At 41.8% G+C, this 17,962-nt stretch overlaps 1 protein-coding gene across 1 annotated transcript in view; it reads right to left on the bottom strand.

The window, feature by feature from the left end:
* The window catches only part of QARS1 (glutaminyl-tRNA synthetase 1), a 1,547,311-nt gene that overhangs the window by 220,181 nt on the left and 1,309,168 nt on the right, over positions 1 to 17,962 (bottom strand). The window contains exons 19-20 of the mRNA XM_044078737.1: positions 9,523 to 9,627; positions 7,859 to 7,951 (exon numbers count right to left, since the gene is read on the bottom strand). Of these exons, the coding sequence (XP_043934672.1) occupies positions 7,859 to 7,951; positions 9,523 to 9,627 (198 nt within the window). The remainder of the gene's footprint in view (positions 1 to 7,858; positions 7,952 to 9,522; positions 9,628 to 17,962) is intronic.

The following is a 17,962-nucleotide window of genomic DNA, read 5'->3' as shown; positions in this document are numbered from 1 at the left end:
TGTCAGGGTGAAAAATGATGAAAGGTTCCACAGCCATGAGCGCTTGTAGCTCTAAAACTCGTCTTGCAGAAGTAATTGCTAAGAGCAGAGCTGTTTTCCAAGATAAAAACTTCATATCAGCTGTAGCAGCTGGCTCAAAAGGAGGCAGGGTGAGCTTTTCAAAAACATAGTTGAGGTCCCATGCAGGCATTGGCAGTTTTCTTGGGGGCCTTACATTTTTGGCTCCTCTGAGGTACTGCTTCAGTAAAGGGTGAGAAAAAAGTAGTGGCTCTGTATTGTAATGAGCCGAAATGGCAGAGGCATGAATTTTAATTGATGAAAAAGATAGGCCTTTGTCCAGCATCTCAGTTAGGTATTGTAAAATCTGAGGAATATTTGGTACGGCTGCATCAGTTCCTTGTGCCTGGTTCCAGGCACAGAATCTCTTCCATTTTCCAGCATAAGACTTTCTAGTAACTAGGCCTTCTGGCTTCCAGAATGACATCCATCACAGCTTTACTGAGAGGTGTTTTTTGTATGAATACATGATCTGCCATGCTCCCAAGTTTAATATCCTGAGTTGACTGTGCATGATCTGATTGTTTTGCTGGTGCAGTAGTCGAGGTATTTGAGGTAAGGTCCAAGCCGGGTATAGAGATAAGTTCCTTAGTATTGGATACCAGTACTGGCGTGGCCAGTCTGGGGCAATCAGTATCATCTTTGGCTTCTCCTGTCTGACCTTTAGGAGCACCTTGGGTGGGAGAGGCAGTGGAGGAAAGGCATATACTGAAGTTTTTCCAGCTGAAAGATAGGGCGTCCATTTTCCATGCTTGTCTGTGATAAGTCGTTGTACAGAATCTTTTTAGCTGGTAACTGAGAGGGGAAGCAAATACGTCTATGTCCGGGCATCCCCATTTCCTTGTTAACATGCTGAAGACTTGTGGATCTAGCTTCCAATCATGGAGATCCATGAGGTTTCTGCTTAGTTCGTCTGCCAGAGTATTTTCCTTTCCTGGCAGGAATTGTGTCTGCAGATGTACTTGGTAAGTCAAAGCTGTGTCCCACAATTTTATGGCTAGTCTGCAAAGGGGGTAAGAATGTGTGCCCCCCTGCTTGTTTATATACCACATGACCGTGGTGTTGTCTGTCTATCAGTAGTTGTCCCGGAAGAAGTCGGTCCTTGAAGGCTGTCAGGGCACTCTGAACAGCTAACATCTCTTTTTGATTGATATGAAGATGCATTTGGTTTGAGGACCATGTGCCCTGAATGCCTCTTCCTGCCATGTGGGCTCCCCAGGCATAATCTGAAGCATCCGTTGTTAGTGTCTGCCTGGCTGGAAGTAATGTGCATGGCTGTCCCTTGTTCTGGTGACAAGCCTTTGCCCACCATCAAAACTCCTGTTGCAGGCAGGGAATGAGAGAAATGACTGTTTCCAGGCTGTGGCAATGTTGAGTCCAAACACTTTTTAGGTACCACCGAAGTTTCCTCATATGCAGTCTTGCATATGGAATTAGTAGGATGCAGGATGCCATGAAGTCCAAAGCCTGCAGAATTTTTCTTGCAGATAACTGGGCCTTTGTTACCAACATTTTGAAATAAGTAGTCAGTTGCCTTTGTTTGTCTGGCATGAGATGAGCCATCTGGGCAGTGGTATTCAAGCTTGCACCCAGGAATGTTATCTCTTGTGAGGGTATTAGTTTTGATTTCTTTTTGTTGACTGTGTACCCTGGGCATGTTAGAAGTCTTTTCACAAACGCCAGATGTTGAAGAAGAATGTCCTTGTTCTCTGCTTGAATGAGACAGTCGTCCAAGTAAGGATATATTTGTATTCCTCTTTGTCTGCAAAATGTGATTACCGGTGCCAGGCACTTTGTAAGGACCCTGGGCGCAGTAGATAAGCCAAAGGGCAGTGGAGAGAATTGGTAATGCATTGAACCAGCCTTGAATCTGAGGTATCGTCTGCATGAATGTCTGATTGGAACATGGAACATGCAGGTATGCCTCTTTTAGGTCTAAAGTCACAAGCCGAGCATTCTTGTCCAACATGGGCAGAAGCTGCTGCAAGGTCAACATTTTGAATTTTAGAATATCCAGGAAAGTGTTCAGAATAGATAGGTCCAGTATAGGCCTCCAGGCCTTGTCCTTTCTGGGTACCAAGAACAGTCTTGAGTAAAATCCTTGTCCCTGCTCTTGGTCTGGTACTTGTTGAATAGCCCCCATGTCCATGAGGGATGAGACTTGTTTTTGTGCCTCCACCCATTGATTTTTTGGCAGATCTGGCCAGCCGTTTGCCTTTGGCATAGTATGGAAATGGAACTTGTATCCTTGTGACACTATGTTTAGAACCCACTTGTCTTGGGTTATGATGTGCCAATTTTGTGAAAAAAGTGATAATTTCCCCCCTAAGGGTGCTGCCAGAAGATAAGTGCTTGGTACAGGCAGGGAGAAGTCATTGGGACTGCTTTCTGTATGTTTGTGATCGATCTTTTCTACCTTTGGAGGTAGAAACACCCCCTTGCTTGGGCCTATAAGAACCTTGTGCCTGGGATCTGCCCCTAGGGCATCTGGGTCTGCCCCTTTGAGGTCTGTCTGACACAGGAAAGGACCAATTTTTTGTAGGCTAGTGTCTACTAAACCTAGGTGGCTGTACTTGTAAAAATTATTTGACAGTTTGCGTAGACTTAGCTTTGTCCTCCATTTTCTTTAACACCTCTTCTGCCTTAACACCAAACAAAGTATCATGCTGTAAAGGAGCATCTAGTAATTTAACTTTAACATGATCAGGCAGATTTTGTTCCTTTAACCAAGCATGCCTCCTAATTACAGAACCCGTAACTGCGGCCTTGCAGGAGGCCTCCAAAGAATCAAAACCACATTGCAAAGTATGTTTTCCAACTTGTTCTGCTGCATACAATAAATCCTGCATTTCTTTGTTTTCTGCGCATTCAGAATTTAACATTTTCTGTTTAAGCAATCCCATGACATGTTGCTGATACTTAAGCATATGAAATTGACAGTTTAAGGCCCTTATAGCCGAAGTTGCAGATGTGTAAACCTTTTTTCCCCCATCTATCCAGTGCCCTTGAATCTCTGTCAGAGGGGTTGGGTTTTTTGCAGTGGAAGCCTTAACTGCCTTTGGACCCTGTGAAATAGTTTCTGGGTCAGCAGCAGGGTTTTTAAAAAGAAATTTGTGTGAGTCAGGAACCCTGCGATATCTGTCAGGCTTAACAGGAGCTGGGGCTAAGGAGTCAGGGGTCAGACTAGACTCTGAAAACAAATCATCTACAATGTCTAACACAGGTGGAATAGCTAGAGGTCTGTGCTGAGGGAGCAAAAGAAAATCCCTGAGCCACTTTTTAGATTCTGAAAAATCTTGGCTCTCCCAGTGGAAGAGCTCTCTCATGGTATGCAAGGTTTCCCCAAAGGAATAGTCCTCAAGAGGAGATGCTGAAGGAATAGATTCTTCAGCATCAGAATCCTCATGGGGGGGGAAAGAGAATATTCCTGATCAGAAGAGGAATCAGAAGAAATAGAAACCTGATCTGAAGATTCATAGTCAGTGTCTTGCCTAGGCCTCTTATCAGGAGGGGGATGGGAACCCCTGATCAAGGTAATCAAGTCTTCGGCCATTTTGAGCACCTGTTTTTTGGGCATAGAGGCCTGTCCACGTGGCTCTTGAGTTTGTTTTCTTGCTTTAGAAGGTGTTTTAGTCTTTGATGCTGAAGTCGGTTTAATGTAAAGATGTTTAGGTCTGAACACAACCTCAGAAGCCGGTACCTGCTCAGCGGCTCCGGACCCATCTGAGAGATTAGCATCCGAGGCTCCTATACTTTGAGTATCCAGCGGCATGGCCGACTCCACATGGGAGTCGGTAGCGGGCTCAGACTATAAAGTAGCGGGCGTCAGGGGCTGCGAAAGTGCCTCACTGATAACCGGAGAATCGGCAACTGGCTTAGGAGAAGCTTCGTCATCGGTTTTGGGCCTCAGTTGTTTTTCTTTTTCTTTGTGTTTTTTGTGAACTCCGGTAGTCGGATGGCTATCAGACGACATTTCAGGATAATTAAACCAGCGTCCAAAAAAGTTTAAAGCAAAGTCATACAGATGCTTAATAATGCGTTGGTTAAATCTAGCACAAAACTGACAACCAGAAACGTTGTGATCAGGGCCTAGGCAAGGAATATAGTAAGAATGAAAATCCTTATGAGGTATTTGCCATCCACAAGAAATACAATTATTAACTTTTTCTGACATCGATCTGGAGCAAGAAAAAAGTTTCCCCAATGGGGTACTTAGCTTTATTGAAGACTTCGGATCTGAAACTCAAACACGAAAATCTCAAGAGTCAGCCGACCAGCACTTGCGAACTGCTTCAGGCACCGCGCGGCAAGAAAGACTGGAGAAAATGGCGTTGGCTACTTCTTTTATACCCCTGACGACCTGACGTCAGGGAAGGGGCTGACGCAGGACCCAAGACTTTGGAATTCAGGCCGGCTGAGGGTAACTTGCCAGCAGGATTACCCAAATGAAATGACTGCAACAGTGAAACACGAAGATCATCCGAAAACTTGTCAATGGAGGAGGAAGGGAAAATGACATGGAATAACCTCTGGCAATAATTCTCTGCACCCAAGTACTGTTTGTTAAATCTAACCAGGCTGATTGGTGCAGAGAAAAACGTCCCCCGACTGCCTCCACAGGACAACAATCAGGCCTCCATGCAGGAGCGCTGATAGGTCTGTCAAAGAATGTTTTTCTCGACCTATTATTTTGCAGGCCTCCTCTTCCTCTTGGGTGTCTTCCATTATTCCTGTTTCTCTCTCTGCCTCTGGGAGAACCAGTTCCACGTGCATCAGGGAATGGACCTTGTGACTTCATGAACCACATTTTATGACCCCCTGATTCCTGGAAAAGGATCATTGGGGGGGGGGAGGTCGAAAAATGTACTCCAGTGGCAGAAAGCTTCTTCTCATCCTTTTCACACCTGGAAAGTGTTTCATTCACTGTAGGGGCAAACAGTGATGATCCGTCACATGGAGCATTGACAAACGAAAACTTAAAAGGCTCTGCAAAATTGCACAGGCACATCCAAGCTTGTCTCCTCATAGCTAAGCCTGAACCCGCCACTACTGTGGCTCTTAAGTAACAACCACATGGACGAATTAACCACAGACTGTAACGTATTCAACTGTGGAGCAACAGAAGTTTCAACCTCCTTAGTCACAACCTTAGCCAACAAACTGGAAAGTTCCCTGATTAAGTACCTTTGCAGTCTTGTAAAATGGGCTAAATAGTTCAGCGATCAGACAGCGAAAGTTGCTGAAGCATAAACTCGCTTCCTCAGTCTGTCTATCGACCTAGACTACTTGTTAGGAGGGTGGACAGTTGAACTCTTTTCTAAGAGTTCTTTCTTTGTGGCCACTACCACAACAAGGTATCAATTGGTACACCCTCACTCCAATACTGGCTTTCTTCTGGGGGTACCATGATCCTATCAGGTCTTTTTGGTACCGGCTCGACCAAATCCTGCTCCTTCCAACAAATCAAATCCACTAATTCATCGGGAGGTGGGGTGACCCAGGAGGAAGACAAGCCAGTGTCAAAGGCCTCCAAGTATACTGATTCCTCAGAGGAAATGGTGTGGTTAGACCAAACACTATTCTGCTTTAGGAGTTAAAGGACATCTCCAAAGGAAACGTCTTTGGGTGGTGGGTTGGGGGACCCTTCCCCTTCGTTGAAATCAGTATCTGTGGTAAGAGACTCCTCCAGTGAGTTATGGTGCTTCCTCTTACACCTTCTCTTCTGAGGGACTTCTTCAGTGGGATGATCTGGAGAAGTATAGGAAGTGCTAGGAATCCCAGATTGGGTAGACTTGGGGGCCTGGGATGTCCCTATGCAGAATGATGGGGATGAATTGACAGAACTAGATGAGTAGCCAGGGATGTGGCGAGGGAGGGAGAACTAGTCCAATCCAAAGATTCAGAGAAGACCTTATGAACCATCTCAAAGGCTGACCTCCCCGGGGATGAGGAAACAAACAAAGCAGATGACAAGGGTCTCTGGTCCACTGACCCCCCCCCCCCCAACTCCCAAAGGATGACTGCCAGAGGAGGAAGCTGGAGCTGAGCTGTCCAGCTCTGAGGTGCCAAGAGGGAGGGAAGGCTCCAAAAATATCGGAGTTGATACCACCCCCATGACGTGACATGGAGGCTTTGGGTCTGGGAGCCCTCCAGTTCCAAACATGTTGGAATGGAGAAGCTCAAGGTTATAGTCAGATCTGACTAAACCAGTTTCCTCAGATCCGACCCAGACAGGCCCAGCACACTCAGACCCAAGAACTCTGAATGCATGGGGTCAGAGAAGGACTGGAAGGAGGATATCCTAGATCCAATGGGGTTGGAACAAACAAGATACCCTTCTGGATCTGCTCAGTGACCAGCTCCCTCAGGAGTCTCACCACATCTGCTTTGGTGAGGCTTTGGGTTGAATGAGAGGACTTAACAGAAGCAGGCCTGAAATCACTCTCCAAAAAAGGAGAAGAGAGCCTAGATGGAGGAGAGTCTATAGAAGGTGAATAACTGTGTCAAGGCAAGGGTTTCAGACTTGAAAACTTCGACTCCAAAACTATCTTTTTCTTTGCCTCCAAAGATGAAGAGGCCTTCTTTGGATCCAAAACCTTTGATATAGCTGGAGAGGTCAGATCAAATTTTGACAACTTTTTCACCGGCTTCGAGGAGGCTGTAATCTTGACTGACCTAGGCCTTTTTGTCGAGGGCTGATCTCTTGGTGAGGCCATAGAAGAGGAGGAGGGCAGCAGGTCTTTTAAAATCAACTTATTTTTTTCTCTCATTAATAGCCCAGGGGTTAAAAGCCCCACATATCTCAGTCTTATGTCCAAGTGCTCTTGACCTAGATAATATAAACAAAGAAAATGTCCATCAGAAACAGGCATCTTGTGCCCGCAACTGGTACACTTTTTAAAACCTTTCTCAGATAAAGTCAAGGAAAAAGAAGGAAATCCAAGGAAGAAATAAAAAGTACTAGGTAGGGGACAAAAAGAGGATAGTAAGGAAGACTTTTTTTTTTAGGAAGGCGGCAATAAAGAGAGATGAGAAACAAAGAAAGAGCTTGAAAGAAAGAAAAGTAGAATATATCACAAATTTAAGTAAATATCACCTAAAAAAAACCACAAAGCTCGAGAGCTGTCAGTAATCACGTCTGATCATGAAAGCAACAAATAAGAGCTGAGGTGACAGGGCGTCAGTGCATTCTGGGTAGGCGAGAGCTCAAATGTTTCCACGAGCTGCATTAATGGCCAAGTCAGATCCGACCTTGGATGCGGAGCCCATTTGCAAGGATGAATGAAAATTCATCACATCTACTGGTTATTAAGTGTTGTTCTCCAAGAAACATCTTTGCAGAGTTTCTTGGCAAATGAAGAGTCAAAATAAAAAAACTGAAATGGACCACAATGTATAACTTTGGGACTGAAACGGACCACAGTGTATAACTTTGGGTTTTTAATTCAAACACCAAATTTTTGTTAACTTATGAAAGGAAATGTTACTGCAATATAACAAGGGTAATAAGGAAATGGAAGAAATTCCAAAGAAGAAAGGGGTAAAAAGAGAAAAAAACACCCAGTATTGTTAAATCAGAAAACTGGAAATGCACAACTACAAAACAAAATAGTCAGACAATGAAATGAGACTCGAAACAGTAGCAAATTCTACAATAGATCAAAGATGGCTTGACTAGCACTTGTTTGCATCACTGATACAAAGGTGGCCAGTAAAGAACTATTTAGAAATCTGCAACAAAAATAGATTACATAACGAGGTGGGCTGTCAAACTATAAACAAGTGCTTTTGTCACACTCACCTTAACAACATTCTGTACCGAGATGACATATCCAGCATGTCTCAAGCCTACTGGTTGGTCTACAGTCAAACGTTTGTACCCTTTTTCCATAACCTGCAATGAAAAAGACAACTGTTTAGCCTTGCAGTCTCTGTTTTTTAAACACACTTTAAACCATTTCTAAAATTAAAAATGTTAACTATTTTAACATTATGACTCCCTCCCAGCAGCTGACCATCAGCTGTCACTAGCTCTACCCCTCATTCACCTGGTCTACCAGATCCACCTTAGCAACTTCCAGGTTCAACATGACTCATGTCTGGGGCTGGTAAAGCAATTAAGGATGCTGGTACAGTGACATAATGCTGCTGGGGAGTGTGACCTACCCACAACACCTTGTGGCAGACCTTGCCTTTGGGAAGTACATGCACAACCCTCTGTAGATGTGGTATAGCTTACCAAGCTCTTAATGTTGCTTTTGCAGTGAGCCTGGGCTGCTTCCATTCCGCCAGGGAGGTGAGCCGGCACCGGTTGCTCAATCCCATTTCCCCACGCATGGTCTCTCCAGGTCTACATTATATATTTGAAGTTTCAAAATTCCGAACCTCATATGTTCGACAACATATGAGCGAAAATTGAAACCTCGAATATATAATACAAAAGTAAAAAAAAAAAAAAAACTTACCTTAACGCTCTGAGCAGGAGGACAAGCCCCCCTCCACCCCCACACTCCCCCTACTTAAATATACCAAATCTAAGACCGCACATCAGTGCAGAAAAGGGAAATTTTCCCATTCTGCGCGTACGGAGCCATTGCCTTTCACCTTCGAATTTTTCAAAGTTCAGTCATATGGTGTCGACCATATGACATTAGAACTTTGAACTGTTCGGCAATTTAATAGGGTCTGTCCAGTACCCATGCTGCTATAGGAACACAGGTTATCTTGGCAAAGTCGGGGCTTTATTCCTCTGCTTCATGCAGCTGGGCTTTAACATTGTAGTTCTCAGTCAAACACAACCTAGAAAAAAAATTATTCAACAGCATATACATTTTAAGTTATAACTAATCCTCTGAGGTTTATAAATAAACTTGAATCCTGCAAGCACAACTAAGTAAAATATCTCTCCACTGCCCTCCTTATACTATTCATTCCACCTAAGGGCAAAATCTGAGTGGCGGGACTTCCCACCTGAAGTTTTGGCTATTTTACTTTATACTCTATTTACCACCTTCAATCTCCTCTACTGCACAATATGCAAAAACATTGATGGAGCTGCCAGTCTGTGTTTCCACTCACTTATTACACTAAACACAATGCCTATAAACCTGCAGATGAGGAAGGTAACTGGATGCCAGGCTTTGTAAAACCCTCTGTACAGCCCATAAAAGCAGAAGAGCTGACCATCAGCAGTTCATATCCTGTATTCACTTGGTTGCCTCCATCACACAGGCAACTAAAATGAACCAAAGTCACGGGAACTGCAAATGGAAACTTTCACAGTGCATCAGTGGACTAGCCAGGTATTTATAACAGCTACTAATGCTTACTAGAGAAAAAAATGTTGACAGTATGAAGGCCAAGTCAAAGTATATATATTTTTTATTTTTTTTTTAATTTTTTTTTTTACACAAATATTTTAGTTTCAGTTTCATAATAATGCAGATGATTTCAACAAACTGTTACCTCTCTGAAGTCTGACTGCTCAATATAAACTGTACTGGAGAAAGGAACTTTGTGGAACCCCTTGCTTTCATCTGCTGGGAAATTTGGAACTGTTACTTCCAGAACCTGCAAGAAAAAAGAAAACATGAGAGAAGGGTCACAAAAAATTAAAATTTATAATGGCCTCTGAAAATTAATCATTCACAACTATTACTGGGGTAGGAGGATGGGCTAATTTATAAATGCTCAGGGACATAAAATAATGATTTATCGAGCATGCTTTTATATAACTCTGATGTGCACTGTATAGCCTTAAACAAAATGTCTGCATTTAACAAAAGTAGAATGGTTCAATCTCAAACGCCTGTACACACTTTATTTTAAAGTGCTATTTGTAAGTATATTACAAGGGGATTTGGACAAGGGTGATGCTTTTCATTTCACCACTCACCCATATGCTTTTGCTGCTACCTGCAAAATTCTCCTGTCACCTTTTTAACAGCCTGATCTATAGGACTTCAGTCACTGGAGAAAAAGCTTTGCCAAAAACAAATCCTAAATACGGAACTAAACAACAAAAAAGGCGCCAACAATTGCACTTAAGAGCCGAAAGTACAGTTGTGCAAGGGTACCCACAGTATCAGCAGATGTTCCATTTATATAAAGACAGCTGCATTAAAATTCCTTATTCATCAGTGATGGATGCAGGTGGACTTTTTTTTTAAACCAGAAACATTATTAAATTAGCACATACAACACGCAATTGTACATTTATATAAATGAAAACAAACCATATTGACATAATTTTAGTTGCAAACATTATACATCACTTATAATCTATCCAGTCATTGCCAAGCAATTACACAGTTCATTCAAATCCTGCCTGCTTTTAAAACTCAATCCTCTTCTGCCATGTACTATACCCACAATTTCATTTTTTTCTATGTAATTTGCTCCTACCCTTTTCTAAAGATCCCAATTCCAGTTGTTTTATCTCCGTTACTATATCCACTACTTCTAGTACAGTCGGTTTAGACTTTGATTTCCATTTTCTATTAACTGCTTTTTTGGCAGCCACCATAATTAGACTCGGGGAAAGCCTTACTATGTTCTAGGCAATTCCGATTTTGTATCATAGCTCAAAAAAATGATTTCTTAGTTGCACCAACTTGCTCACTCAGTATCTCTGACAGAGTAGTCTGCAGGTAATCTTTAAGGTCTGCCAACTCATTACACTCCCAGAAAATATGTTCCCGATTACCTTTTCTTCCTCATCCTACATCTAACATTTGCTGTCTACCTGAGAAAAAAATCTTTGGAGTCTACTCAGGGTATAAAATACTTATGCAAACACTTCAAACCAAAGATCCTAAATCTTCTAGACTTTGTTGCATATTTGGCAGACAAACATATCCCCCAACTGCTTCTTTGTGAATTGCTTACTCAATCTCTCTTCCCAATCCTTTCTAACCTCCTCTGATTGATTCTTATAGTTATCATGCAATATTTTGTATGCTCTTACTGATTATTCCTTTTTTTTTTAACAGCAGCTTCTATTCTAGATTCTACTAAAAACCCTACCAGTGCTGGTCTTTCACTTAGGATTCTCCTATTTCTTTCTCTTTGCCTATACTCTGATACAACTCCTTGATAAGGAATGCAATCTCTAACCTGCAGTCCAAATAAAATCTTGGTCACTTCCCATTCTATTACCTTTCCCTCTCTAATTATCTACTCCAAATACCTTGGTTCTTTTGCCAGTTTTCTCCAATAAAATCCAGCCCCCTCTTGTTTACTGTCTATATCCCTAATTGCAGTCATCCCTATCGGCAGAATCTCCTTTCTGCATTCCCTTGTTGGCTTAGTTCTCAGAAATCTTTCCACTACTTTATGGATATAATATTCTGTATAGTTGGTGATCTGCATCCAAAATCCCAGTCTCTCCTTGCTTTTTGAGCTCCCTCCACCCCATTTCATCATCATCCCTTTCCACTTTGAATTATAGGTTTCTGCTTGTACTATGTATACGAGCCTTAACTGTGTAGCTCTGAAATACCCCTTCAAATTAGGTACTCAAACTATCCTGTTCTACTGAAAAATCAGCTTACCCCACTTGACTCTTGCCATCTTTCCCTCACAGATAAAATCCTTCAGCTCTTTATTAATTGCTATCCATAACTTCTACTGTGGTTGATAAAACTATGCCTGACCTGTGTATAAAATTAAAGGGATTAAAGCCATTTTAATGACTGTATCTTGCTATCCATATAACAGAGCTTCAAATTTCTCAATTTTTGTATTATCATTTTAGTCTCTTCCCACATACCCTTAGCTATCACACCAGAATCTTTTTTAATCCATACTCCTAAGTACTTCATTTTATCATCTCCCCATAAATACGGGTATTTTTGAACCAATTTGTGTGTGGGTACATAATTTACAGCTATTACCTTTGTCTTATCTTCATTCATTTTGTATCCCAAAAATATGTGAAACTGCCTCAATGTTCCACAAAACTGAAATGTCCTTTTCTGGTTTTATCATGTATAAAATAATATCTGCAAATACAGCCAGCTTTTCTTGAGTACCATACAAGTCATATCCTTGACTTTGAGTCCCTTATTTTCTTTGCCAGTGATTCTAAATATAATACAAATAAAAAAGGGGAAAGAGGACACCCCTGTCTGGTTCCACTGCTCAAACAGAAATTATCAGAGAGGAACCCAACCATTAATTTTCACCTCTGATCCCTCATATATCCTCCTAACCGACCTTATAATTTTATGAAAAAAATGCAAATGCTTCCACTGCCCTGCTTATAAACTTCCAGCTTACTCTGTCAAATGTGTTCTCTGCATCAAGACCCACCATTATCATTGATGCTTTCTAACAATTCTGCTTCCCTCTGGCTCATCAATGTTCTGTTAATGTTGTCAAATGCTTGCCTCCCCTCCACAAAAGCACACTGATCTATATCTATCAATTTTGGCATCACCTTTGCCATTCTTTTAGCCATTATAGACAAACAGTTGAGAATTATGGTTTAGTATTTAAATGAGCCTGTATGAAGCTGGATTTGATGGGTCTTTACCCTCTTTAGGTATTACAGCCACCATCGCTTTCTTCCAGGATGTTACTTCTCTTAAAATACTGTTAAACAAAACCTACATATCTTTATCGGTTTTTCCTTCCTAGCTTCCAAAACTTCCACAGGAATACCATCTATTCTTGGGGACTTTCCTGTGGATTGGTTATACTTCACCATTTTTATATCTCCTCCTCCTATCCTGTTTGTAATTGAGCCTCATCTACCTCTATCCTTGGCATATTTAATTCTTCCATAAACATTTCCATTTGTACCTTTTCTTGATTTCCATATTTCTCTGCTTTATACATGCATTCATAACATTTCCGACATATTTCTAGTAGCTCTACAGGATCTTATCTTCCTTATTATAGGCTCCCTAAGCTTGGCGGCAACCCTTTCTACTTTCTGTTGCCCGAGTTATTGTGCTAAAAGTTTCTATCTTCTAGAAGTATCAAAAAAACAGTTGCTTAACAGGAATATTTTTATACTTATACATATTACAGAGGTAATCCTTTACTTTGTTTAGCATTCTGCAATTGCTCCTCCTCTTATTCTGTGAGATTCCCCCATTCTGCAATACTTTTGACATTTGTCACTCCCTCTAAATACTTTTTGTTTCTTAACCATATCTCTCTCTTATTTCCACCTTTTTTAAACTCCACTTTAATTTTATCCCACTCCTTAGCTATATTTTCAGAAGAAATTTCTATCCTCTCTAATAACTCCCAAATAATTTTCACTACTCATTCCTTAAATTTCTCTCTCTTCAAAAGAGAGGTGGTAAAGTGCCAGTGCTTCATTTTATTTCATTACCCTGCATTTTTATTTTAGTTATTATTGGCATGTGATCTGCAGTAGCTATTGGATGCTTATCAAAACTTTCAACTAAATTGGACAGCGCAGTGGTGCAGCAGTAGCATTATCGGGTCACAGAAAGAGGTTCTCCGGCTCGATTCTCAGCTGGGGTGCCTTCTGTGTGGAGTCCGCATGTCCTGCCTGCATTCGCGTGGGTTTCTTCACACATTAGAAAGACATACATCTGGAGTTGTTTCTCCCCGGGCCTCCGCTGAAAAACTGGCTTTGTTCCAAGTCGGACTTTTCCGGTTAACAAATGTTGAACAAACAAATAAATAAATGCACAAGTTCCAGTGAAATTTAAGTTCTGTCTAGCTTAACCCAGTTTTTGTATCTTGGGGACTAATATATAAATTCATTCAAAACTCCTACTACTGAACTCACATATTCCATGCCAAATACTTTCATAAATGTCTTCAAAAATCTACCCTTATTTGTTACATTTTGCCATCTGGGCACCCAGACACATCTTTACTGCTACAAATCAAATTTCAGTCTCTAACTATAACTAATATTCCCTGCTAAAAGCTGATTATTTCTCCCAGAATTTTCTTAAGCTCCATTGCAGCAGGTTTAGGTGGAATATAAATATATGTCAGTGTAATCCTTCCTTTGCCAGTAGTCCCTTAGTACTACAAATATTCTTGAGATGATTTTTTTTTAAGAGGCTTTGAAATGCGTTCGGATAGGCATAGCCTTAGTAGCTAGAGATAGTGAATTCCATATTATAGAGACGGAAGAAAGAGTGACCTGGTTTTCTTGTGGGTTTTGAAATAGCCAAGAGATTTTTGTCTTCTGATCATAGGGATTGATTTGCTGTGTATGGTGTGACTAGATTGGCTAGTGCAGGGCAGGCAGTATGCTTGAAAATAAGGTTGTGCAAGGTGGATATCTGAATAAAGGCAAGTTGGTTGGGGAGTTCAAGCCAGTTTAGTTCCAGTAGTAGTTTACAGTGGTGTGCGATATCTAGAGTTTGTGGCAAACTTTGTAACTTTGTTGTAGCACTGTTCCATCTTCCTTGGGGTAGAAGTTTGTACGTTAGTTAAGATAGGGGCACCATAACAAAGGGGGGGGGGAAGTAAAAATGTTTTTGTAAGGGTAGTTCTGGTTGCTGCAGTAAAGAAATGTTTGTTTCTATATAAGAGTGCCAGTTTTTGTTGAGTTTTCTTTATATTTTGCTGTATATGGGGGTCGAATGAAAGTTTGTCAATGATAACTCCTAGAAGTTTGGTTTCCTGACAGTGTTGTCAGACACAAGGATGCTGAAATTATCAGTGACAGGGCAGGTGTTTTGGGGGTGAAAGAGTACTAGTTTAGTCTTCTTCGGATTAAGAAAGAGTTGAGAATTTCTTAGCCAAGCTTCAACTGCAATAAAGGACTGCTGAGATTTTGAAAGTCGTTGTTAGTGACTGAGTGGTACAGATTATGGTGGAATCCTCAGTGCACTAAATGAGGGTTCCAGGGAGAGAGGCAGTGTGCAGGTTGTTTGCAAAAATGCTGAAGATTAAGGGCTCGAAATTAAATGAATTAGCTACAGTGATTAGCATGTTATGTGAAACCCCACTGTTTTTAGAGAATGAAGTAGAATACAGACCTGACAGAAACTAGATCACATCTACTCTTTCTATGTACATATCAAGCCCCCTGACGTTTCAAATGAGTTGAAGCATCAGCAGGAATGCAGAGAAACCATTACCTACCAAATGAGAGGGCATCATATCTCTTACCTTCTCAATGCACTGCTGAACTGAGAAAATGAGTGGAAGCACCATGTTCTCCTGAGTGACAAAATGGTTTGACATCTGCACTGTTTCAGAAATACCTGATTAAGCATGGCTTCTGAATCTGCAACTTACAGACAGCATTACAGACTCAACTCAGAGAATGCACCAGCTTATTCACTTCCCTGTTGAAATGCACTGCTGTGACAGTGATGTCTCTAGTCTATGGCACAATACTAAATCAGTAATGCCTATATAAAAAGGGGCACAACCTTGTACCTTCCTGCTTGTTTAGGTAACAGAAGACTGACTGCTTGTCTGACTACATGAGAACAGACTATGGAAGCAGCAGCTTCACCAAGACATTTTGGGTCAGAAGCAATGCTTGCAGCAATAACAAGATGCTATGCAGCCTACTTTCAAAAGGAAAAAATTACTTCCTGCAGGTTTAACATCCCTCATTAACTCTCATACCTAAAACAAACAGCCTAAAATAAAAATCTTCAACCACAGAAAGGGAAGGCCCACTGTCCAATATTTTAGGGCCTGCAAGGTTTAACATCAAAATCAGGTCCCATGAGCAGCTACTGTCTCTGTTGCCATGGACACCTTATCCCCCACTGCAACACTAAAATCCTTAAGCATGAAAACAGCACCTTGAAGTTCATGGCTGCAATAAAGTCCAACAGGCAAACCAGGATCCAAGCCTAGAATCTGTGCTACCTCTTCTTCAAGGAAAACAAAGCCACAAACTCCTGGGCTTTCTCCAAGGAAGGAAGGATTGACAATGGTGGATGTGTTCAACTTTTCACAGATGAAGGGCTTCCTCTAAGTCAGGATCAGACAAGGCTTCTAATTTATGACTGCCCCCAAGAACTGCATTCAAGGATGCTCACACTAAGATGGCTGTCTCCAGGAACCAACAGTTTGGGTACACAAAAACCAGGAACATTTTCTTCTATAAGACTTCAGCCACAAAAACCAATAATTTGGTGAAGATTCTGGGTCCTACAAAATGCCTAAATGGCATAACAATGTATTGGAAGTAATGCCAACCAACAGCAAACAAAAAGAACATGTCATGTGAACCTCAAATGGTAATGTGACTAAAAGTCATCCATCATGTACAGAGACAATATCGTGACACCATGCAGGGGAAAGGGCATAATCCTGTGTACAGGAACAACTCAAAACAATGTACAGGATTGTGCTGATTACAGGCACTGATATCTAACAGCTTTTACTATGAAATCTCATAACAAAAACGTCAAACTGTAAGTGGTGAGTCACATGCTTAAACCTGTATGTAACATGCAAGTCCATGGAACACCTTCTAATAAGTTTTTTTTTTTTTTTTTTGTACAGAAAGGCAAGCTCCCCTGCACCCCTGAAATTTAGAGAGAGAAACTTCACTGTTGCACAACACAGAAGAAAGGATAAAGTCTCCAAAACAGCAAACAATGAACTCAAGCATGATCAAGCAAGCAAGCCTAATTTACAGCAGTGGGTACATGTAGGGAAACCAGTCAGTGAATAGGCTGGAAGACCCTTCAGGTTAAGAAAAAGAAGGAAGCAAGAGTCCTGACTCTTTTCATATGTCAGGACATCTTTTAAAACATCTTTCAGCAGAAAAGGTGAGGTTTGACCCAAGAGTACAGCTGAAATCAGCAGCTCTTGCTAGATTGGTGGGCTTTTTGGGTACCTAAGCTCAATAGACTGAGACTGAACATACGTAGAACCTACGCATCCTTTATGATGGCTCTGCAAGCTAGGATGAACCTAAGAACTATTGCCACCCTCTCCCAATGTCAGTCCCTGTCCACAGTCAGGACTTTTGCAGGTATAATTGAACTCTTGGGCAACTTTGCTGGCAGCTCAGGGGAGTGGGGTCAAAAGTGTGTGATACTAAGTGCCTTCCTCAGGTACCAAGCAGGTTTCTTTTTCACTTGGAGCTGGGTAGCTCTGGAAAACAGATGTTTAATGGTAGTATTGGGATTACATAGGTCTACCCCAGAGTTCAGAGCCTAATAACTCCTTGGGAGGTCGTCAACCAGGTCACTGAAGAGCCCTACCAGCTAAAGAGGCCATCCAGGACTTCGTTTTTTGAGGACAACTTCAGCGAGCAATTTTTCAAAGGCATATGCCCACAACTGAGGCCCTAATCAAGGCATTAGCCCACCATATTTTTTGGTGCACTTTGTCCCCACACTTACTGACAACAGCATTTCATACATGTTACTGCTCCATTCTTCTCCAGGGCATACCCTGATGTGACACTACATGGTTTGGCTCCTGAATTTCTCTCTCTTTTCAGTGAAAAAGGTCATATGGTGACAAGGCTATACACTGCCTCATAACCAGAGGAGAGAAAGCACACAACATGTGTCATACTGCAGTTGTATGGCGGTGTTTTCTTCTTTTATTTGAATCCTACCCCCCATTCCCTGCATGCTGGGCCACTGGCAGGTGGGCATGCATCTAAGTACTGCAAGGGAGTCACCCCCCCACCTCTATGTCGACATATTAAACAGTACCGTTTTTACCATGTCACCTATTGCTGAATCCAGTATCACTGGCCACCAATCTTCACGAGGACGTGTGGCAAAAGATGAGCCCCCCCCCCCCCCAGAGAATGACCAGGCACTACCTTGACATTCCTCTCTCTCCCTCAGTTTTGCTTCTCCAGTGGCCAGGCTACTAGTCAAACTCAAGTCACGAATGTCATATTCAAGCCATTATCCCACTAAGCCATGGAGCAGATGACATGCTCAAAAATACAGTTGAAGACATGGTTTCC

Source organism: Protopterus annectens, chromosome 7.part1 (genome assembly GCF_019279795.1).
Source record: "Protopterus annectens isolate FY-2018-M chromosome 7.part1, PAN1.0, whole genome shotgun sequence".
In the NCBI taxonomy this organism is placed as follows: domain Eukaryota; kingdom Metazoa; phylum Chordata; order Ceratodontiformes; family Protopteridae; genus Protopterus; species Protopterus annectens.
The sequence above is the reverse complement of the archived record's forward strand: the minus strand, read 5'-3'. Positions and strand labels throughout refer to the sequence as shown.